At 36.0% G+C, this 20,869-nt stretch overlaps 1 protein-coding gene across 3 annotated transcripts in view; it reads left to right on the top strand.

Annotated features, from left to right (window-relative positions):
- The window catches only part of LOC106661545 (sodium-dependent dopamine transporter), a 63,000-nt gene that overhangs the window by 30,388 nt on the left and 11,743 nt on the right, over positions 1–20,869 (top strand). For all 3 annotated transcript variants that reach the window (XM_014385025.2, XM_014385028.2, XM_014385027.2), the window contains one exon: positions 12,682–12,816. In XM_014385025.2, coding sequence (XP_014240511.1) covers positions 12,682–12,816 — 135 coding nt within the window. The remainder of the gene's footprint in view (positions 1–12,681; positions 12,817–20,869) is intronic.

Here is a 20,869-nt window from a genome sequence, read left to right as displayed (position 1 = left end):
TCAACGTTGCCAATATAAATTTTAATGACAGTTTTTCTTATGTATTTTTTCATCATTTTTAACCTGGCCGGTTGTGTTATTGATTTTTCTAAATATTGTGGGCGCTGTAAAATGGAATATGTTATAACAAATGGTCTATTTCCATGCTAGAAAAACTCGAATGTGCAATTGTCAACATTTCTGTATTTAATTGATACTATAAATCTTTTCCCCTAACCTGAAACGATCCAGTGCAGAAGAAGACCTCCTACTGGAGCTGTATGCGAATTGGTACGCGCTCGGGTAATTCGAGACGTAGGAGGCTCTACCAACCTGGTTGTACCGACTGCCTGAACGCGGTTTCGGCTATTTGTGATATATTCTCAGTGGACCCTCTCGTTGTGCTCTTATTAGAGAGATAAGTTGAATTGGAGCGCCACGAAAAACGGTGGTAGTCTGGGTACCTGGAAATGGGGGCTGAAGGGCAACGAACATTTAGACGAGGAAGCGAAAGCTAGGACGTTCGCCCTCCAGACAGAACCACCGGGATCCGGCACGGTGACGCTGTACAAGCAGTAAAGAACGCAAAGAAAGAACGTTAGCAGCGTCATTGGAACACGACTGAGTGGTGCCCCTCCGATGGTCTTCAACGCGAGGAAGAGTTCGTGCTCACCCGTTCTAGGATAGGCCACATAGACACCTGCTTTGAGGCAAACACCGCGCAGGTGTCCTGTTTTTAGAGAGAAGTTGCTCAGTGTGTCACACCTTATATAGAAGTGCCNAGGTCGAATAAACATTGGATAATATTGGCAAAAATGTATTCCGTCTTAGAATTCACATTAAAGTTCTGGATTTGATTAACATAATTTAGATTGTCTGTTAAGATGCATATTTTTTTTGAATCCACAGATTTACAATGCTCTGTGGAGAGCGAGCAGTGGCTCCTTAAATGGAGCAGTAGGCATGGCAACTTACATAAATACAGTTCTTGGGCACGATTGTGGGTTGTTGTGTTTAGATTTTTAAAGGAAATCGCGGTGTTTCCTTCATGGGAGAGAGAGTGGGTCGGTTTTTCCAGAGCATGTAAAAGCCACGTTTTTCGCCCAAAAATCGCGAATGAGCCGAAACTTTTGAGAAATCGGACAAAGTGGAAGGTGACCAATTGAATGCATATGAAAATTTCTAATCGACTGCTGTTGAGCGCCGCTCCAGGACGATTTCCTGCCTCCACAATTCAATTTGAAGTTTTCGTAAAAGTACGAAAATTAACAGGTTCCAGAATTTTTGAATTTACTGATGAATGACATTTTAAAAAGCCATGTCGTAAAATTTTCTAAAAAATGAGACCTAGCGCGGGACTGAGATTTAAAAGGCTGTGAAAATATACATTTCCAAAGTGGGCCATTTTTTTCATGCAAAAACCAGATGGCTGGATTTTTTTGATGGGCAGTGTAATTGTGTATGTAGTATATAGTTGTTTGTTTGAATGAGTAACTGATAGGGCCTATGGCGAAATATCGAGTACGTTTGCATTTTTAAAATTTCCCATTAGAAAACTCGTTCATTGAATAAGAAACAGGTGATTTATAAAAAATTATAACTATATAAAAGTAAAAATTTAAAGTAATTCCTATCATACAGGGGGGCTTAACGTCCAACACACGTTGGATGTCCCGGGGTCAAACCACTTTGCAATACTTTCTCCAAATTATTCACATTCAATTAATCTTTAAGTAAAGTACTGGTTGAGATAAATTGTTTATCTCAACCAGTACCTTACTTAAAGATTAATTAATTGAAAAGAATTTATTTGGTCTATCGGACACGAAACCTAATAATTAATAATTAATCAATTAAAAATCCATGAGCTATACGTGATTCGAACCCAGGACCGCTGACGTGGCAGAGCCGCACTCAGCCCCACTGTCTCCTTTTATTACTTTATAAATATTGCTAATGATTAATGAATGAAACTGAGATTTTTGTTCAATCCTTTTAAAAGAAGAAACTGTTTTAATATCAAGATAATCAAGCTGTATTGTTTGAAAAATGAACAGACCAAAATTCTTGTTACGACGGAATTTTCCATTGCTCATTCCTTGAGCACTTGCTACTTAGTATTATATTATAAGTATTTATATACTTAGTACACTACTTGCTTCATTAGTATTCCTTGTTTTTTTTTTCTATTTTACAAGTAGTTGGTTCAAGCCCTAGTACATTTTGATCAAGGGTGTCATCGTCCGTCATCTCTGGCACTCAAGTGGAGTTTGACAGAAGGATTTCGGAGCTGCTTATTCCCAACAGTCCTTTCCTTCCGAATTGTTGAGATTCTCAGAATGGTGGTCCTTTAAGTTGTAATAACGTTACCATGATAACGCGATATAACGGAGCAAATACAGTTACAAAAAACTTTTTAAAAAAACCTTCCTCCGCATTAAAAAAAACAACATGCTAAAATGTTTATGGAATGGGTTCGTAAGAATAAATAAATCTGAAAAGAAAATTCACGCTTCGGAGATCGTCGTTCTTTATTCCGCTCGAGTCGACGCCTTTGATGGATGACGGTGAGCCAAAAGGCAAGAGGGCGGCCTCATAAAGTACTTTCTCGGAGCGGAAAAAATTGTAGGATGAGATTTTTATGTAAACAGTATAAAACAATTAAATTTGGGACGTTTGTCAATAAAAGTGTATACAAATTCCAACAATACTCGAAACAATCGCGAAGATTAGACTTCTGATTATTTCTAAACAAACCGATTGCGTTTACTGATTCCGCAAAGATAAAAGGAACCTGACACGGTAATATCTTTTACAACAGATTAATTCCAGATTAAATTCACTTTAATAAAATACCAGATGGAGGAAGAAAAAAAAAGATAAATTTACATCTGAAACAATACAATTTTTTTATACGAACGCCGTTTCAACTAATATCAGATAGCAGTGACCATTTCACATTTTCCAATTTTGTAATCGATCAAGGTATAAAATAAAATATGAAAAACGTACGGGCAACAAAAGCCGCTTGATTAAGATATTTTTAAATAGAATTTCGTAAATAAACCTGAGCGGTTAAAATGTATATTTAATTATAATGCGAAATTTTCGTCCTTGAATGCGATGCGTCTATGTTAATTGATATAAATAATATTAAACATATAATAATAAATAATTTTACTTTATTTGAAAAATTGAAACATGCATTTGTAACATCAATAAATAATCCAGGGGCGTCGGTGGCCGCAAGGTTTAGTCTTTGACACGGCGCTCATCAGTATACGGTAAAGGTCCCGGGTTCGAATCCGGCGGCCCTGCATTCGAACCCGACATACTTACAAATGGGCTTTTTTTCAAAAACACCGGCACCCTGAGGGTTTATATGACCTCGGCTGTTGCGAGCCCTCGTTAAAAAAAAAATAATAGTGATTATCACGCACAAGTACAAGTGATTCATATTTGGTCATATATAAAACTGATGTAGACAAATCATCAAAAGCATCGTATTTTTTAATGCAATGTAATACAATGTTCTCGCATTAAAAATATTGAATACTAAACCCGCATGTCCGATACGTTTTGCGGAACTGTATAACAACATTTTATTAATATTATTATATGTACCTAGGAAAAATAAACCAATTGAAATTGAATTAAATTTAAAAAAAATCTTTCTACCTCTATAATCAAACTCTCTCTCTCTCTCTCTCTCTCTCTCTCTCTCTCTCTCTCTCTCTCTCTCACTACTTACGTACCTACCCATCTATCTATCTATCCACCTATCTATCCCTCTGTATTAATTAAACTATCTGTCTCATGTGAGAGGTGTTTTTGCTTATTTTTAATTTTCACCCAGGAAGACGTAGTAACAGAATGGTTCCAAAGGTTCCAAAAATCTATCTATCTGTTTGTCTGTAAATCTCTTTCTCTCTCTCTAACACCTCTCACATGAGACAGATAGTTTAATTAATACAGAGGGATAGATAGGTGGATATATATATATATATCAATCTATCTATCTCTATCTATTTATCTCTCTTTATCAATATACCTATCTATCAATCTACCTTTATACGTCTTTCTGTCTGTTTATCACTCTCTCTCTCTCTTTCTCTCTCTTTCTCTCTCTCTCTCTCTCTTTCACTAACTCACTCACTCCCCCAATTTATTTAGAATTTCCTATCTATCGATGTATCGATGTGCATAATTATGTGAAGTTAATACAGCTGATCGTTAAAATTGTTTTATGTACATACTTTCTAATTGAAACGTAACCATGTATCTAAGGTACATACTACCGGTTGGGTGTCGCGAGGGTGGTGGGTCAAACCAATTTACATTACATTCTTCATACTATTATGAATTGAAACCCCCCGGGCTCTGCCGGGACTCGAACCAAGAATCGCTCGCGTGGCAAATACGAGTCGGACACTCTAATCTCTCGGCCACCGTGGTGCCCTAAAAAGTATAATAATAATACTACTAATTTTAAAGAGAATATGGGTGCACTGTTGTGAAATTCAACGGATCTGCGTTAGCAACTAGAAATTTTTAAAAACGAAATTGAAAATTCTATAAGAATAAAATTTGTTGGGATGGATTTTCTCGGGGTAAAAGTATTTTTGAACCGATACTTGTCCCATGGAGGAGAAGGAAGGCAAAAAATATATATAAAAGGGAAAAAGCGAAAACGCTTAAATGGGGCTAAAAAGGGGAGAGTTGTTCGCCAAGGAGGTCCGATTTTTATCCATTTCGTCTCAGTTATATATAAGTGCGGCCTGTAAAAAAAAATGATAAAAGTAGAATAAAAAGAGCAAGAAAGCGTTTTATTAACACTTGACTTGCGACTCTTGAATTTTCAAGGGATCGAAAATAATGCACTTTAATGTCTCTAGAAGGTTCTGTATTAAAAACTCTTCAATGGTTTTCCATCGGGAAAATTTGTTTTTAATCTGTCCGGGTTAAAGATTCAACCGAATTGTCAAGAAATCCCTTTGTCGAACAGCAAATAAAAAACCTCTTAGAGTTTCATTAAAAGATTTTGTTCACCTCTCCAATAAACGGGAACCTTAAGTTGTAATTTTATTTCAATTTATAGGATTTCTTGGTGAAATTTTACAAATTCAAAGGATGTCTGCCTCTTGCTCTCGCCCCTCTCTCATACAGGCCCACCAATGGTGCACGAAACGCGTCTGAAACACCGAAAGGATAGGCAGGCATAAATAGTCGAATGGTCGAAAAAGGCCAAATTACAAGTACGCAATAAATCTTACAAACTTTGTTGATACGCTTATGAAAAATTTAAAAAAAAGAGTCCGATATTATATCCAGGTCCGCTTAAAACTCATACTCTTTCCAACACTCGAGAAAAAAAAATTTCGGTTTATATCGCAAAAGTTTCCTGTTTCGTACGAGTTCATCTCTTCAATTTTATATTACAGGCTCTGTAAGTTTATTTGATTAGAACTTGCCGTTTCGTAAAAGTTCGGCCTATAGTCAACAGTCGCCTGTGCGATCTTTGTCTTCGAAAAAAGGAATTATTAAAGAATAAAATCTAACGTATTGACCAAACAATTTGTCACATACCAGCTCACTATTTTATTGAACTCCAAAGTCTCATTATTCCGACATTGTTATATATTTTTTTAAAAAATTTTTACGAGGGTTCGCAACAGCAGAGGTCATATAATCCCTCAGGATGCCGGTGTTTTTGAAAAAAAAAACATTTGTAATTATGTCGGGTTCGAATGCAGGGCCGCTGGATTCCAACCCAGGACCTTTATCTTACGCCTAAACCGTTGCGACCACCGACTCCCCCCCCCCAGAACATTGTTATAATTAACTATCTTGTATTTTTTGACACCCCACGTGAATGTTATCTGTTATTTATCTTATTTATTATTTTGTTAAATAACAACAAAAATTAATGTATAAAGTGTGTTATGCAAGTAAATGCATTCTACAGATTGGATGTCGAGATACTTAAGGTTTTTAAGTACCGTACATCGGTCGGATCGAAACTGAATGTCCATCATTATTCCAAGGATGGAAGGTTCTAAACGAGACGTTTGTTACAATCGGAATCCCTTCCTCTGACATTCCATTACACCTCAAAGGAAAATCAATTTTAAAAGAGATAAATGAAGCGTTCATTCCATCGCGCCTCCATCAGACGTTTTACGTTATTAAATAATTCCAGATGCTAAACACCTTTGAAGTCGAGAGCGGTTAGAAAAGTCTGATTATCGCGAATTCTCTGGCTAAAGAAAAAGTTTAACTTATTCATATTTTCCGTTATTTTTTTAAGATTATAAGTTTGTTTTTCAGAGACCACATATTTTCCATTGCAATGGAAGTTCTCGATAATTAAAATGATACATAAACCTTCTGATCTTCCAAATTCCTATCGACCCATTAGTTTCCTTTCTATCATTCCCAAAATACTAGAAAAACTATTTCTCTCAATTACTACCAATAATTGAAAATTCTAATATTATTCCAGATCATCAGTTTGGTTCCGCACTTTTCATTCGACAACTCAACAATTACATCGTGTAGCTGACAATATAGCCTCTTCCCTCGAACAAAAACAGCATTGCTTGGGTGTCTTTCTTGATTTAGAACAGGCCTTCGATCGAGTCTGGCACTCGGGTTTGCTTTGGAAACTGAAGAACATCCTCCCTCATACGTACAATCTTATACTGAGATCTTATCTGACGGATCGATTTTGTCGAGTCCGTCAGGGAACTGAATTCTCACCTTACATACGCATTAGGGCCGCTGTTCCTCAGGGAAGCATACTTGGCCCTTTTCTAGTTTCCATATACACTGCAGATATTCCTACACATGTTAACATTTCGACACACACATTCGCTGATGATACAGCGATTCTAACACGCAATTCGGACCCCTCAATTAACACTCAACACTTACATACAACAACACCTGAATGAATTAAAAGTGGAGAATAAAGGTAAACCTAACAAAAAGCACACAGATCAATTTTACCTTACGTAAAAATGTCTGTCCTGCAGTGAATATAAATGGAATTCCATTGCCTACCACTGACCTTGTGCGTTATCTTGGACTTTTCATGGATAAACGACTGACTTGGAATCCCCATACAAGACTGAAAAGACAGCAAACAAACCGACGTTATAAATTGTTAAAAAGACTACTCGACTCACGATCAAAATTAGACCTTGAAAATAAACTTTTAATTTACAAGACAATGATTAGACCTCTCTGGGCGTACGGTTGTGAAGTGTGGGGCTCAACCAAGGATTCCAATTTCCAGCGTCTCCAATCAATCCAATCTAAAATTCTCCGTCAAAAATGCTCCTTTTTGCGTTTCAAATTACACTGTTCATAACATTCAATTAATTAAGGTTTTTAGTTGAGATAAAAAATTCAAAAGGTGGGGTTGAGATGGGAAGTTATGCCCGAGTGGATCGAAGTCACGATAGCTCAAGTGATCGAGTAGCGGCATATCAAGCCGAAGGTCGTGGGTTCGAATCCCGCTCATGACACTGACTTGTTTATCTCAACTAAAAACCTTAATTAATTGAATTATATTAATTGGTCAAGCGGACCACGAAAACTAGTGAACTATTCATAACGATCTACACATCCCGGTTGTACATGAACTCATCAAAACCCGATATAAAAAATTTCATCAATCACTGAACACACACAGCAATCTATTCGTACAACATTTATCACTTCCAAACCTACGTGAAAATCATCCAAGACGATTAAAGCAAAAGTGGCCCCGAAACCTTCTCTTTGTGTGAAGACTGAACAAAATATCAGTGTGAAGGAGTACCACTCGGCCATTCTCAAGATCCAAAATGGCCTAAACTCCATCAACGAATGGGCCCATAAAAATTCCCTAGTCCTCAATCCGACCAAATCCAACGCCATAATTATCGGGTCCAGGCAACTCCTCAATTCCCTCCCCAGCATCCCACCTCTCATGCTAAATAATCATCCCATCCCCTTCTGCTCTTCGGTTAAAAACCTAGGAGTAGACTTTGACCAAAACCTTTCCTGGCATTCTCACATTTCCCAAATTTCCCGCCATTCTCAGCCTGTTTCGTCGGTCCTGGCTTCTCTTACCTTTCTCCACCTGCAAACTCCTTGTATCTTCCCTTATACTTCCCTTCTTCGATTATAGCAGTTTGGCATACGGTGGTCTCTCGGAGGGGGAGAACGCGCGATCGAAGCGTATTATGAATTGTCGCATAAGATTTGTGTACGGCACCCCACGGAGATCCCGAGTGTCGGGGTTGTATTCCCACTTTCCTGGCTATTCCCCTCCTTCCGTGCATAGTGTTTCCTAGGTTGCTTTCTTTTCCAGTCCATCCACACTCGTCATCCTCCTTACATCATCCAACCCCTCCAATTCAATTCCTCACATCTCACTCGTAAGACCCGCTCATCCCCAATCGACCTTATCCTTCCGCAACATACAACCCATACCTTCGAAAGATCATTTCTGTTTCGAGCCCCTAAACTCTGGAACGCCCTTCCCCTTTTTATTCGTCACGGTGCCTCCTTTTCCTCCTTTAAATCCCACCTGTATAATCAGCTCCTCTCCCTCCAAGCAGAGACCTCACGTTAACATTTGTTATTTTTGTTTAATATTCTCGTATTTTTTTCTTCTGTCCTGCCTTATTGGTATACATTGTGCCAAGATTTCTATCTTTTTTTTTACTTTTAACTTCATAGAAGGAACTTCTTTTATTTATTTCATGTAAATTATTCTTAGGGGACACCAGTCCCAGAATAAAGTTATTTTTCTTCTTCTTCTTCTTACCACTGGGCAACTTCTCCTACAAGAGCCTCAAATGAAAATTCAACATATACGAACATATTTACTTAATACCTCACTTTTAGTTGTAAATATCAAATAAATGTAATAAAAAAATTCAGAATTTTAAAAAATTGTTTTTATTTAACTAGAAAATGTTTTTAAAAGCATTGATGTAAACAAACTAAAAAACAATAATTTGCGTTATTTTTCTCTCAACTTACTGAACAATTTTTCCGTCTTTTCACCAATTCTTCATAGATGATTTTATTTATATATATCTAACGATTGACGAATTTGTCGAGTAGGGGAATCGCTTTGTTCGTGGCCGATGTCACATGGTTTGAAAGGGTTGGACCGGCATTAAGACCGTAGTGATTTCTGAGGGGATCGGTCCAATTACAATGGGGTAGGAACCGTCTCTCTCTTCCTACCACTTTAATTGATACAAAACCCTCCTCCCATCCTTCAAATAATCCTCTTCTGCCACCCCCCAGAGAGCTCTTTACAAGATCGGATTTACTTACTGCTTAGCTTCGACATGTCATTTCCCAGATGATGTCTCTTCTACTACTTACATTGCGACCGGTGGAACTTTTATCCTGCTGGGACCCCTCCCCCGGCGATATTAATAAATACAAAGTATGAGAATATCTTAAAAAGTAATCTTCTTTTTCCCTTGACTATTACATGTAGAATATCTCTGCTTCGATGTTTTTTTTTTCAAATTGCACATTTTTTAATGAAAGCGGTAAGAGGAAAAAATGTGTATTGAAAGCCAAATAAATAAAACGAGAGAGAGAGAAAGAGAGAGAGGGTGGAAGAAGGGAAGGAGGGAGATAAAATGAGTCAAAAATACATGCACCAAACGAAGGGGTGAGAAAGAAAAAAAGAGAGAGGATTAGGAAAGAGAAAGAAAGAGACATTCAAAGGGACACATAGAGATAGATAGATTGACAGAGAGGGAAAGATAGATAGAGATAAATAAATAAATATAATGAAAAAGATAGATAAATGGAAAGATAAATAAAGGTAGAAATAAATCAAACAAACAAACGAACTGCGAGATTGATTGTGTGTTTATGAGATATAAAATGGTAAGAAGGAAAGGAGTTTGAAAATAAGGAAGAGGTTGGGGTAGAATGAAATAGAGAAATTAGAGAAAGAGAGATAGAGATAGAGGAAGATCAAATGTGTCAAAATTACATAAAAAAGAAAAAGGATTAGATGATTAAAATGAGAGATGATGATAGAGAGAGAAGAATAAATGGAAAGAAGGTGAAACAAAGATAGAGAGAATGAGAGAGAGTGAGAGGGAGGGAGATTAAATGAGTCAAAAATACATGCACCAAAGGAAGGGGTGAGAAAGAAAAAAGAGAGGGGATTAGGAAAATGGGTGAAAGAGATATACAGAGGGACACGTACAGATAGATAGATTGATAGAGAGGGAAAGAAGATAGAGATAAAAGTAAATAAATATAATGAAAAATGAAAAAAAAATGAAAAGCTGGGAAATGACACTAACTTTGTTATTTGAAATGAGAATCCTATATTTTTATTGTACAATTCGATTCTAGAGTTCATTTTATGCCGCTTTTACTGAAAGGAAAATTTTGATAGGATCGACCATTTCTGAGTTATGCCCGACGGATGACAGCTAAATGAGAAAGTTATGTAAAATCTGTTACCACCTCGCGATTCCTAGCCAAAATTAACTTAGGTTTTGTATACGACCATTTTGTCTTAAAGTTAATCGTTTCGGAATTAAATGGATGGACTATAGAAGTTGATACGACCTGTATATTTGTGGCAACCTCTCATTGAAATTGCATAGGAAAATCTATAAAATACAAATACGGTTAATACAAATCGGCATTTTTACAGCATGAAGTTGAAAAAAAAGTTGTACGTTGGGAAATGGCATTCGACTTGGTATTCTTTACCCGGCTTGGCTCAACAGGTCCAGCACTCCACCTGTTGAGTGTCGAGTCGTGTCCTGGCCCCTTTCCTCCGACATTAATTCCCTCACTTCGACATCAAACCGTCCTACTAACATTTATGCATTTCCCCTGTCGTCAAATGGGACGGGGAGGAAAAACATTTTTTTCATTTTCCGCGTCAATCTATATTCTGTCCGAATACACCCTGGGAGTGGATTTGAGTTTTAAGGACTTTTTTAACTCGAGTAGTGCGCTTGAATCCTAAGAAAAACCACAACTACCATAGCATAGCAACTAGTTCACTTGTAAATATTCGAAAATGATTTGTTCAAAACTTAATAACTCATAGAAAAATATGAAAATCACTATTTTGACCACATTCTTTATAATAAATACGACACCCGCTATTGATCATCTCATTGACTGACGTCTGCCTTGTTCTCTCGAGCTTTTAACTCATAAACTATTAGATTATCCATCTAGGGTGGGGAACCAGCAAAAAATCATACTCTTGTTTTCTGCCCCTGCCTGTCATTTCTTATATTTTTAATGCCTGTCTGCCTCTGTCTCTCTCTCACACGCTCTCCCTTCCTCTTTCTCTCCCTGTATCTGTGTTTCATCGTTTTTAATTCTAATCATTTAATCCTCTCTCTCTCTCTCCCTCTCTCTCTCTCTCTCTCTCTCTCTCTCTCTCTCTCCCTCTCCCTTCCCCCTTTAATTTAAAAAATTGAAATATATTATGATATATGAAATAAATTATTTGCTTCAATGCGATGCGTCTATGTTAATTGTTATAAATAATATTAAACATATAATAATAAATAATTTGACTTTATTTAAAAAATTGAAACATGCATTTGTAACTTCAATAAGTAATACAATGTTCTCGCATTAAAAATATTGAATACTAAACCCGCATGTCCGATACGTTTTGCGGAACTGTATAACAACATTTTATTAATATTATTATATGTACCTAGGAAAAATAAACCAATTTAAATTGAATTAAATGTTAAGAAAGTACTTCTACCTCTATTATCCACCCACCTATCTATCGCCATGTCTCCCTCTGTCTGTCTGTAAGTTCTCTCTCTCTCTCTCTCTCTCTCTCTCTCTCTCTCTCTCTCTCTCTCTCTCTCTCTCTCCCTTCTTCTCCCTCTTTAATTTAAAAAATTGAAATATATTATGATATATGAAAAAAATTATATTTTAGCTTCACTAAACAATACAATGGGCTCGCATTAAAAATATAAAATACTAAACCCGCATGTCCAATAAGATTTGCGGAACTGTATAACGATATTTTTTTACTATTATTGTATGTACCTAAGTAAAAATGAACCCATTGAAATTGAATTAAATTTAAAAAAGTCTTTCTACCTCTATTATCAACCTATCTATCGCCATGTCTCTCTCTCACTCTCTTTCTCTCTCTCTCTCTCTCTTTCTCTCTCTCTCTCACTCTCTCTCTCTCTCTCTTTCTTTCTTTCTCCCGCCCTCTTTCCCCTCCCCATCTCCCTCAGAGTAACAGAATGGTTCCACACAAGCGACTATTTTAGAACTACATTACAACACGCAAAGTTTCTTTATATTTACCTTTCATTAGTTTTTACAATGACGAATATTCTAACCTGGTTAACCAAATTGATTTTTGCGATTTGTGCTCGGCCAAACTCCCATTAATAAAGATAAACTAGGCATAATTCTAAGGAGTTTATAAGTATAAATTGGCCTACATTATTTAATGGCAATTTGTATTAAACAGACTACATTGACATTACAGTCTAAATTAACCTAAGTGAGAGAAAGAGCGAGAGAGAAAAATTTCGGTCATAACTCTTCTATAATGTTCGCAGTTTCCAATTCACACTACTCTCCATGATGGAATGGTGCTCGATCATAATTAAAACGGTTTCAAATAAATATTTCCTTTGTTTCTTTTTTCCTCAGGAGCCTTCTTGGTCCCGTACTGCATCATGCTTTTCGTCGGGGGCATCCCGCTTTTCTACATGGAGCTGGCACTGGGGCAGTTCCACAGAAAAGGGGCCATCACATGTTGGGGCCGGATTGTTCCGCTTTTTAAAGGTATGTTTGTCATTTATTAGTCAATTATACTTATAACGTGACTGTAATGTTTCTACGGACTTGATGAGGCTTCTAAGTAACCCTATGTGCATGATTAGAGTACTTAATTTAATCAGCCATAAATGACTTAAAATGAACGAAACTTCGTTTTGTTAAGAACGGTATCATTTAGTGCCACTTAAAGAAACTTAAACAAAACATTTATTTCATTCATCTCATCCTCAAATGACTGTAAGTTTCATCAACATTATACAGCCGTTGTTCCGCAAGGGTAAACCTTTGCCCCACTACTTTACCGGTCAAATAAATAAATAAAAACCCAATGCTTAATATATCAGGACAACCTGTTCGATGTAAATAGGTATAATAAGTTGGAATCCTCGAACCAGATTCAAACCGAACATGTAATTAAATTGTCTTACAATACAAAACTAACACCCAAATGTGGGCTACTCATTGACCTAACAAAGTCCATAGGCTGCTATCGCATTCAATCCTTTTAATCCAAAGTTGAATGTCAACACAAAGAGATAACATAATAAAATTTGTGGCAGTTGTTCTGCGAGTCAAAATCTAAAATATTTTAGTCATATTTTCTCCTCATGAACCCTCATTTACCCAACAGTGAATGAACCTTCACTAATTGTCGTGGTCCATTTGACCAATTAATATATTTCAATTAATTAAGGTTTTTAGTTGAGATAAAAAAGTCGATGTCACGAGCGGGATTCGAACCCACGATCTTCGGCTAGATACGCCGCTGCTGTACCACTTGAGCTGTCGATATTTGACTTTTTATCTCAACTAAAAACCTTAATTAACTTAATTATATAATTTGTATACTGGGCGATATTTGCTCGTCACCCTGCAGTTTGAAAGTATTTATTAGCATTCGGAAATCGTGAGATGCGGTCTGGTGTGATGTAGGTTTCAGAAAAACATTTTCTTTATCGTGCCAACGTTTCGATCTTTATTGAGATCATCTTCAGGGCCCGGGATTTACAAACAATGTTTACATTTAACAATTACATTTAGGATGTGGAAAAGTGAATTTATACATTGCAAAATATATTTTATATTCAAACAAAGTATTTCTACTCATTCAAAGTGTTTGTATTCTGTGTAATTGTGCCATCCTTGCGTGTCGTGTTGAGAGTGCCAGTGAGATTTTGCTGTTTTATGTTTATATATGTTTGGTTTTGAAGGGGGAATATATGTTTTTCTGAAACCTACATCACACCCGACCGCATCTCACGATATCTGAATAACTATCAAAAATAAATCATTATACTGGGCCGGTTAGTCTCGCTGTTTTTTATTTATTTTTTCTTTAAATTTTATATTAAAATAAAACAAAATCTGTTATATAAAATAAAACAAAATCTGACACTATAAAATAAAATAAAAATTTTACACTGTGATTCTAGTAGGGCCTATGTGCAGAAAGGTCGCGTTTCAACTGTCGCTTTAATCTCCTAAGGGGATTGTTGGGGATAGTTCGGGATGTTTGGTTCAAAACTAAGGGATTGGGGTGGAATGAAAAGGAGCTGTGGAATTTTACATACATATCGGGATTTTACTACTACTCTTTTTTCGGAAAATTTTAGAAAATCAGGATGATGATAGTTGGATTGTTTCGTTGAACCCCACAGTGTAATGCCGTAATGCCAATTGGATTTAATTATCGTCTCGTCTATCAATCGTTTGTTGTGAAGCGTCAGTTTTGATCGTTTGTCAAGAAGTCGTGAGAGTGTTTTGTAACGTTTAGCCAGTTCCTGCTTTTTTAATGTTGTATGTGGGTTTTTCGTCAGTTTTTCGTCGATATACAGCGGACATGATTAACTATAGGAAAAGGTGTATGATGTTAGTTCAGTGCTGTCATTATTCCACGAGGAGTTAAATGTTTGCTTTTGTCTGCATTTATTTTTATCCGCCAATTTTCAGCCAAGGTTCTATCTTAGTTAGGTGAGGCTGTAAGAAGCGATTTGAGGAGGCGGGATCTTTTGGAGAGTTGAATCGCAAAAGTGTGAATGATACGGGATGGGTAGGTCAGCAGTGTACGTTGAATCAGGATGGGACCAAGAGTACTACCCTTTGGGACTCCAGCGTTAACAGGAGAAAGATATTCCCTAGCTGACCTTAAAGAAGCGGTAAAGAAACCCACACCAACACAAACTTTCAGCACTGCGACACATGATACACAGACTAAAAACAATCCTCTCAACACCGAAAACTACAACAAAGAACTACAAACAATAACAAACATTGCAAAAAAACGGATACAAAACAAACACCATACAGAAACTTCTAAAAAACAAAACAAAACAACGAAACACAAATGGACAACATTCACATACACAGGAAAAGAAACCTACAAACTAACAAATCTGTTCAACAAACTCGGACTGAAAACAGCACTAAGGACCAACAATAACTCAGGTAAACTACTAAAAAGAAACATAGACACAACTAACCCGCTAGACAGCAGCGGTGTTTATAGCATCACGTGTAAATGCGGATACACTTACATCGGACAGACTGGAAGGAAACTAAGAGATCGATTGAAAGAACATCTTAGATCCTTCAGAGACAATGACGGAAAATCAAATTACGCCACACATTTAATACACTACAACCACGAACCAAACACAATAGAAACAAGCATGACATTAATACACAACGCACAAAAAGGACGAAAACTAAACATACGAGATATACAAACAAATAACACTTAAAGACGGAAAACTTATAAACGCACAAACAAACTCACAATCACACACCACCTTTACACTACTAAAAACACTTCATAACAAAAAACGAAAACGTTCAGAAGAACAAAACATCGCAACCAACACCAGGAAAAAACAAAAAACCAACAATGCACAAATAATAACTGACAACGGAAATAACCGCCACCAAGACCGACCAACGAGCACGGAGACCACGCCCTCTAACGCAACGCACCCAGCGACAAGCGACGGACGCAATACTGTATAAACCCTACTCAGACTAAATGACAGACAGTTTTTCACTGAAGATGGCGTAATGCCGAAACGCGTTTGAATAACTCAAACAAAAAACCCGCGAGTGAAGACAGACCCAGTAGTGCCCGTATGCCGGTTCAACATGAGTTCGCCAACTCGCAGACCAAACCCCATCATCTTCTTTATTTTAGTTTGTTTTCTTTCCATAGTAAACTCAAGCAGGTATATCGGAATCGAATGCAGGGCCGCTGGATTCGAACCCGAGACCTTTACCTTACAGTGATGAGCTCCGTGTCAACGCCTAAACCGTTGTGGCCACCGACACCCCCGCAGGTTTATTATGATTTTAATTCCTTATACGATAATAAAATGAGAAGCAAATGCTGAATGGAATCTCAGAAACAAACAGGCAGGGCGGTATATTTTTTAAAACAAACATTTTTCTCCCTTCTACAATGATTAATCCGTTTTAACTCGACTCATCAATTTCTTCTGGCCATTAATCAAATGTTATCTGACGACAATTCGGGTTAAAACAAACCTGTTAGTAGAGATTGAAACGTCGGCCCAAGGAGAGACCTGAAATTGTCGCCCCTCGCCCTCCGCCCTTTTCGACATGGGGCTTTTGAGATTTGAACAGGTTTGGACCATTGTACCGGCAAAACTCATTAATGCCGGCCAGTTTCCATCATTCATCCTGGAACAGAGAGACTACCCCTGGAAATAAATTTCGATCCGGGTGTCAATAACATTTTTGTATGCTTCAATGCCCCTGATAAAACCGCTTCGAGCCCCTTGGACTATTTATCAACTATTTTATACATTTAAAATCTTAACGTTATAAAATATAGATAGAATTTATATTTGATCAATATTGGCTAGATCTGATGTCAGATACTTGTCAGAAGTTTCTGATACTAAAAGTCGCTAAATTTCTATTTGTCAGCATTTTGTCAGCAACGTAAGCCAATTTTCTATTGACTCCTTTTTATTTTCGTATTCATAATAAACTCATATAATATTATTAAAATATTTTTCTGTCATATAATAGTGGAATCATTGCTGATTTCCCTTAGTGGCTGGAAACTTTCCCATTTTCTATAAAACAACTCATCACTAATCATCCACAAATGCTTTAAAATTAATTATTTAAAAAAATTAATTATTTCGCTGAGAAATTGTTCTAATCGACAAGCCTAACTTGGTAGTCATATTCCTTCTATTCCTCCTCTCACCGAACACAAGTAAAACCAATTCATTTATCAATATTTATGATCAAAAACTATGGTATTCAACCTGATCTGCATATTTATATGGTTTCATCATACCCAGCTTTTGCCTTAAAAAATTGTCTAACACCTGATTCTATGATTCTCTTGGAAACTCAGAAATTTATCCGCATTATTAAGCTTAGCTTTGGAGATGGCAGAAAAAAGCTATTTTTTTACCTCAGGAACACATCAAAAACAGTGTCTAATAAGCCAATATAATTAAAAATAATATATACAATAATAAACCAAATTTAAGCCTCCAACAAAAAAAAATTTCAAAGGGATTAACTTTTTTTTATATTGTCTCTTGTTAATTATTTCAGCAAAAAAGCTTATTCTCGTTGGTTTTTGCCTGTCAAGTTTATGTCTGAGCGCCTGATTTTGTTTAACTAACAAGGGGACGAGTGACGACCAGGTTGGTGGTTCACGGATTTGGACAAAACCTTTTTTTGATGATTCCAAAATATCGGACGGATATCCGTCACTACTTTTTCATGGGCCCTGGTTTCGCAAAAAAAAAAATTGAAGGTTGAAATTCGTTTTATAATGTTTTTCATTAAATCATCCGTTCTAGTTCCTCAAATCAACTAAGTGAATATATCATTTTACAGCATTTTTTTTTATGTCCATTGCTATAAAAATATAGTAAAAGCTATCAAAGTTTATAAATAACCAAAAAAATTTAAAAACGAAATTTTTCAAGCAAACTAGCTCATAAAAGTTTTGTTTTGTGAAACTATCACGAAATTTCGTTTTAGCACCTCTATAGACTTCTAAAGATAAATTTATGTTTGATTATTTATCGATTTTTGTACGCTAAAATTTTTTTAAAAAATTGAAAGTTTAAATTTGTTTTATAATGTTTTTCATTAAATCATCCGTTCTAGTTCCTCGAATCAACTAATTGAATATATAATTTTACAGCATTTTTTATGTAGATTGCAATAAAAATATAGTAAAAGCTATCAAAGTTTATAACTAACCAAAAATTTTTAAGTAGTTCAAGTAGATATTTCAAATCATAAAAGTTTTGTTTTGTGAAACTCTCATGACATTTCGTTTTAGCACCTCTAGAGACTTCTAATGTTTGATTATTTATCGATTTTTTGAACGCTAAAATTTTTCCTATTGTGAGAAGTCGTTATTATCTGATTAAAACGGCTATAATTCAAAAAAAGGCTAAAAGGAAAAATGCAATTTCATCCATTTTAACTCTGTTATGTGTAAGCAATAACATCGAATAAATTAATATATTTGATACAATGCTGGATGGGCTGATGTGAACAAAGCCCCCTTCTCTCTCGAGAGAGAGAGTGTTATTGGAAGCCTGGACATTATCTCGGATTAAACGTGTTGGTGAGCTAAGTCCAAGATTGAGGGCTTCGGCTTAGCTTCAGAGCCGTTCACCTGCACCGCGTTATGAATTATGTACTCCCAGGTCACTTCTCTTTTTCTTTTTTTTTTCTTCAAATCCGTCCTGAATGGACTTGGGCCGGGGAAAAATATTGCCCTTGGACAATAATCAGGAGCGTGCTGCTGCTTTCTTTCACATTCAATTTTATTTTCCCCTCGAAACGCCTTTCGTAACAGATGCAAATGCGCTATTGTACAAAGCCTTGATGGTTGGGATGAAAGACCGAAAATGGATAAATTACCATAATACACGGTATCCTTTATAGATGGCCCGGCTGAAGTTATCTTGATCCAATGACGCTATCAAAAATATTACGTGTTTCATATTTTTTTGTGACACCTGTATATATCCGGGACTTCATAAACTATCCAAATTCTAATATATTCATCACCCTAAGCACAAAGTATATAATTAACTAGGTATGAGACCTAATATTCCACCAGACATACATACTTGAAAATACATTCACTCCGCAGGACGACGAGGAGATAGCCTATCGCCCGATACAAAAATTATATAATTGAACTACCTAAAAGATGTTGGGGTACTTAATATTCTGTCATCAACACTCTGTACAGATTCACTCTAATAATCTGCATTAGAGACAATTTTATGCATATGGTCGGGAACATTAGAGGCTCTCAAAGAATTCCTCCAACTAATTAATTCTCTACACCGTAATATAAATTTTAATTGGAAATTGGCAAAGATGGTTGTTTGAACTTTTTAGACATAAATCTGTCCATAATAAACAACCTAATAGAAATAGACGTATATAGAAAATCCACAACTACAGACACTATGATACTAGCGGATTCTTCCCACCCATGGTCCCAAAAAGCTGCTGGTTTCATTTGGCTCATAGACCGGATGTTAAAACTTCCGCTAACATCTGATAACTATAAAAAAGAATTAAAAACTATTAAAACCTTAGCAAAAAACAACGGGTATCAAGAAATATTTATTGATAGGTTAGTTAAAAGAATAAAAAAATAACTTTAAACGAATCAACAATAGGACTCAGCCACCCCACCACAAATGAATCATAGGTTTCCGTTGTTTGCCATACAATGGTGAATTATCGGAAAAAGTTAGTAAAATGTTTAAACAAGAAGGTTTTAGAATAGCTTTTAGAAGTACGGGTTCACTTAAAAACATCCTCTCAAAACCTAAAGACAAAGTAGACAACTTGGCAAAAAGCGGGGTTTACCAACTCAATTGTAATGATTGTGATATTTAATATATAGGACAAAGCGGTAGAGAAATAAAAACTAGAGTAAAAGAACACTTGCCTAAATCGAGCAAATTTTTGGAATTTAAGGACCATCTAAAAAAAACATAATTTCAACTCAAATCTAAATACAAGATTGTTACGTAGTTTCAACAAAGGGAAAGAATTAGATTGGTTTGAGAAATTTGAAATTAAAAAATGTAAAATTGAGCATGGTGATAAATGCATTAATAATATAACAGATTTTGATCTACCTCCCATTTTAAATATGTACATAAACAATATCAAACATTCAAATAATTAAACTAATTATTTTAATTGTTATTATTTTTATATTAATTTAATAATATTAAGTATTTACTATTATAATATTTATTTGTGTTACAATTTCCGCGATTCGCACGTTCAAATTGAGCGCCATTAAAAAAATCAGCTGCTAATTGGAACGTTGCGTTGGCGGAGGTATCAGGGGGAGTTCACTTTGGCAATTCATGTCGAGAGACGTGGTTATAGAAGTCCTTCGACCTGATGATGAGCTAAAAGGCTCGAAATCCGGATCGTTGCAAAACAACTTACTGTGAGTAGGAACTATCTTTTTAAAAAGGATGCAGCATATTCTCTGCCTACCCTAAGCACAAAGGATATTACCAAACTACGTAAAAGGCGATGTCCTAGGATTCCGCTAGTAAATACACTCACACCATATTATTACGCTAATAAATACACGCCAACAGGATGACAAAATTACTCCATTGCTTAATACACAAATAATATAATTAAGCGAAAAAATCTATGTACTGATTCAAGCTAACAAATACATTCACTTCTGTCATGTAATAAATCAACGCTAAACACATAGCATCTAACTAAACTGAGGAAGAAAAATGTAGTACTTGATGTTCGGCCATCTACCTAAGTACACATAACGTCACCGTATCGCGCTAATAAATACTTTCAATCTTGTTAGGGGATTGGGATATATTATATATTGTACCTCTCAAGCACAAAATATATGTATAACAAACTAAGTTTAGGGAAGGGTAAATACATTCACTTTTTAAACAGGACATTGGTAAATAGAGAGACAAACAATTTGCAAATAGAAATGCAGTGTTTCTATTTTAGATTTTTTTAATGAACAGAGGACTTAAAA

Source organism: Cimex lectularius, unplaced genomic scaffold (assembly GCF_000648675.2).
Source record: "Cimex lectularius strain Harlan isolate CLEC.00 unplaced genomic scaffold, Clec_2.1 scaffold17, whole genome shotgun sequence".
NCBI lineage: Eukaryota > Metazoa > Arthropoda > Insecta > Hemiptera > Cimicidae > Cimex > Cimex lectularius.
This window is presented reverse-complemented; position numbering and strand designations above follow the sequence as displayed.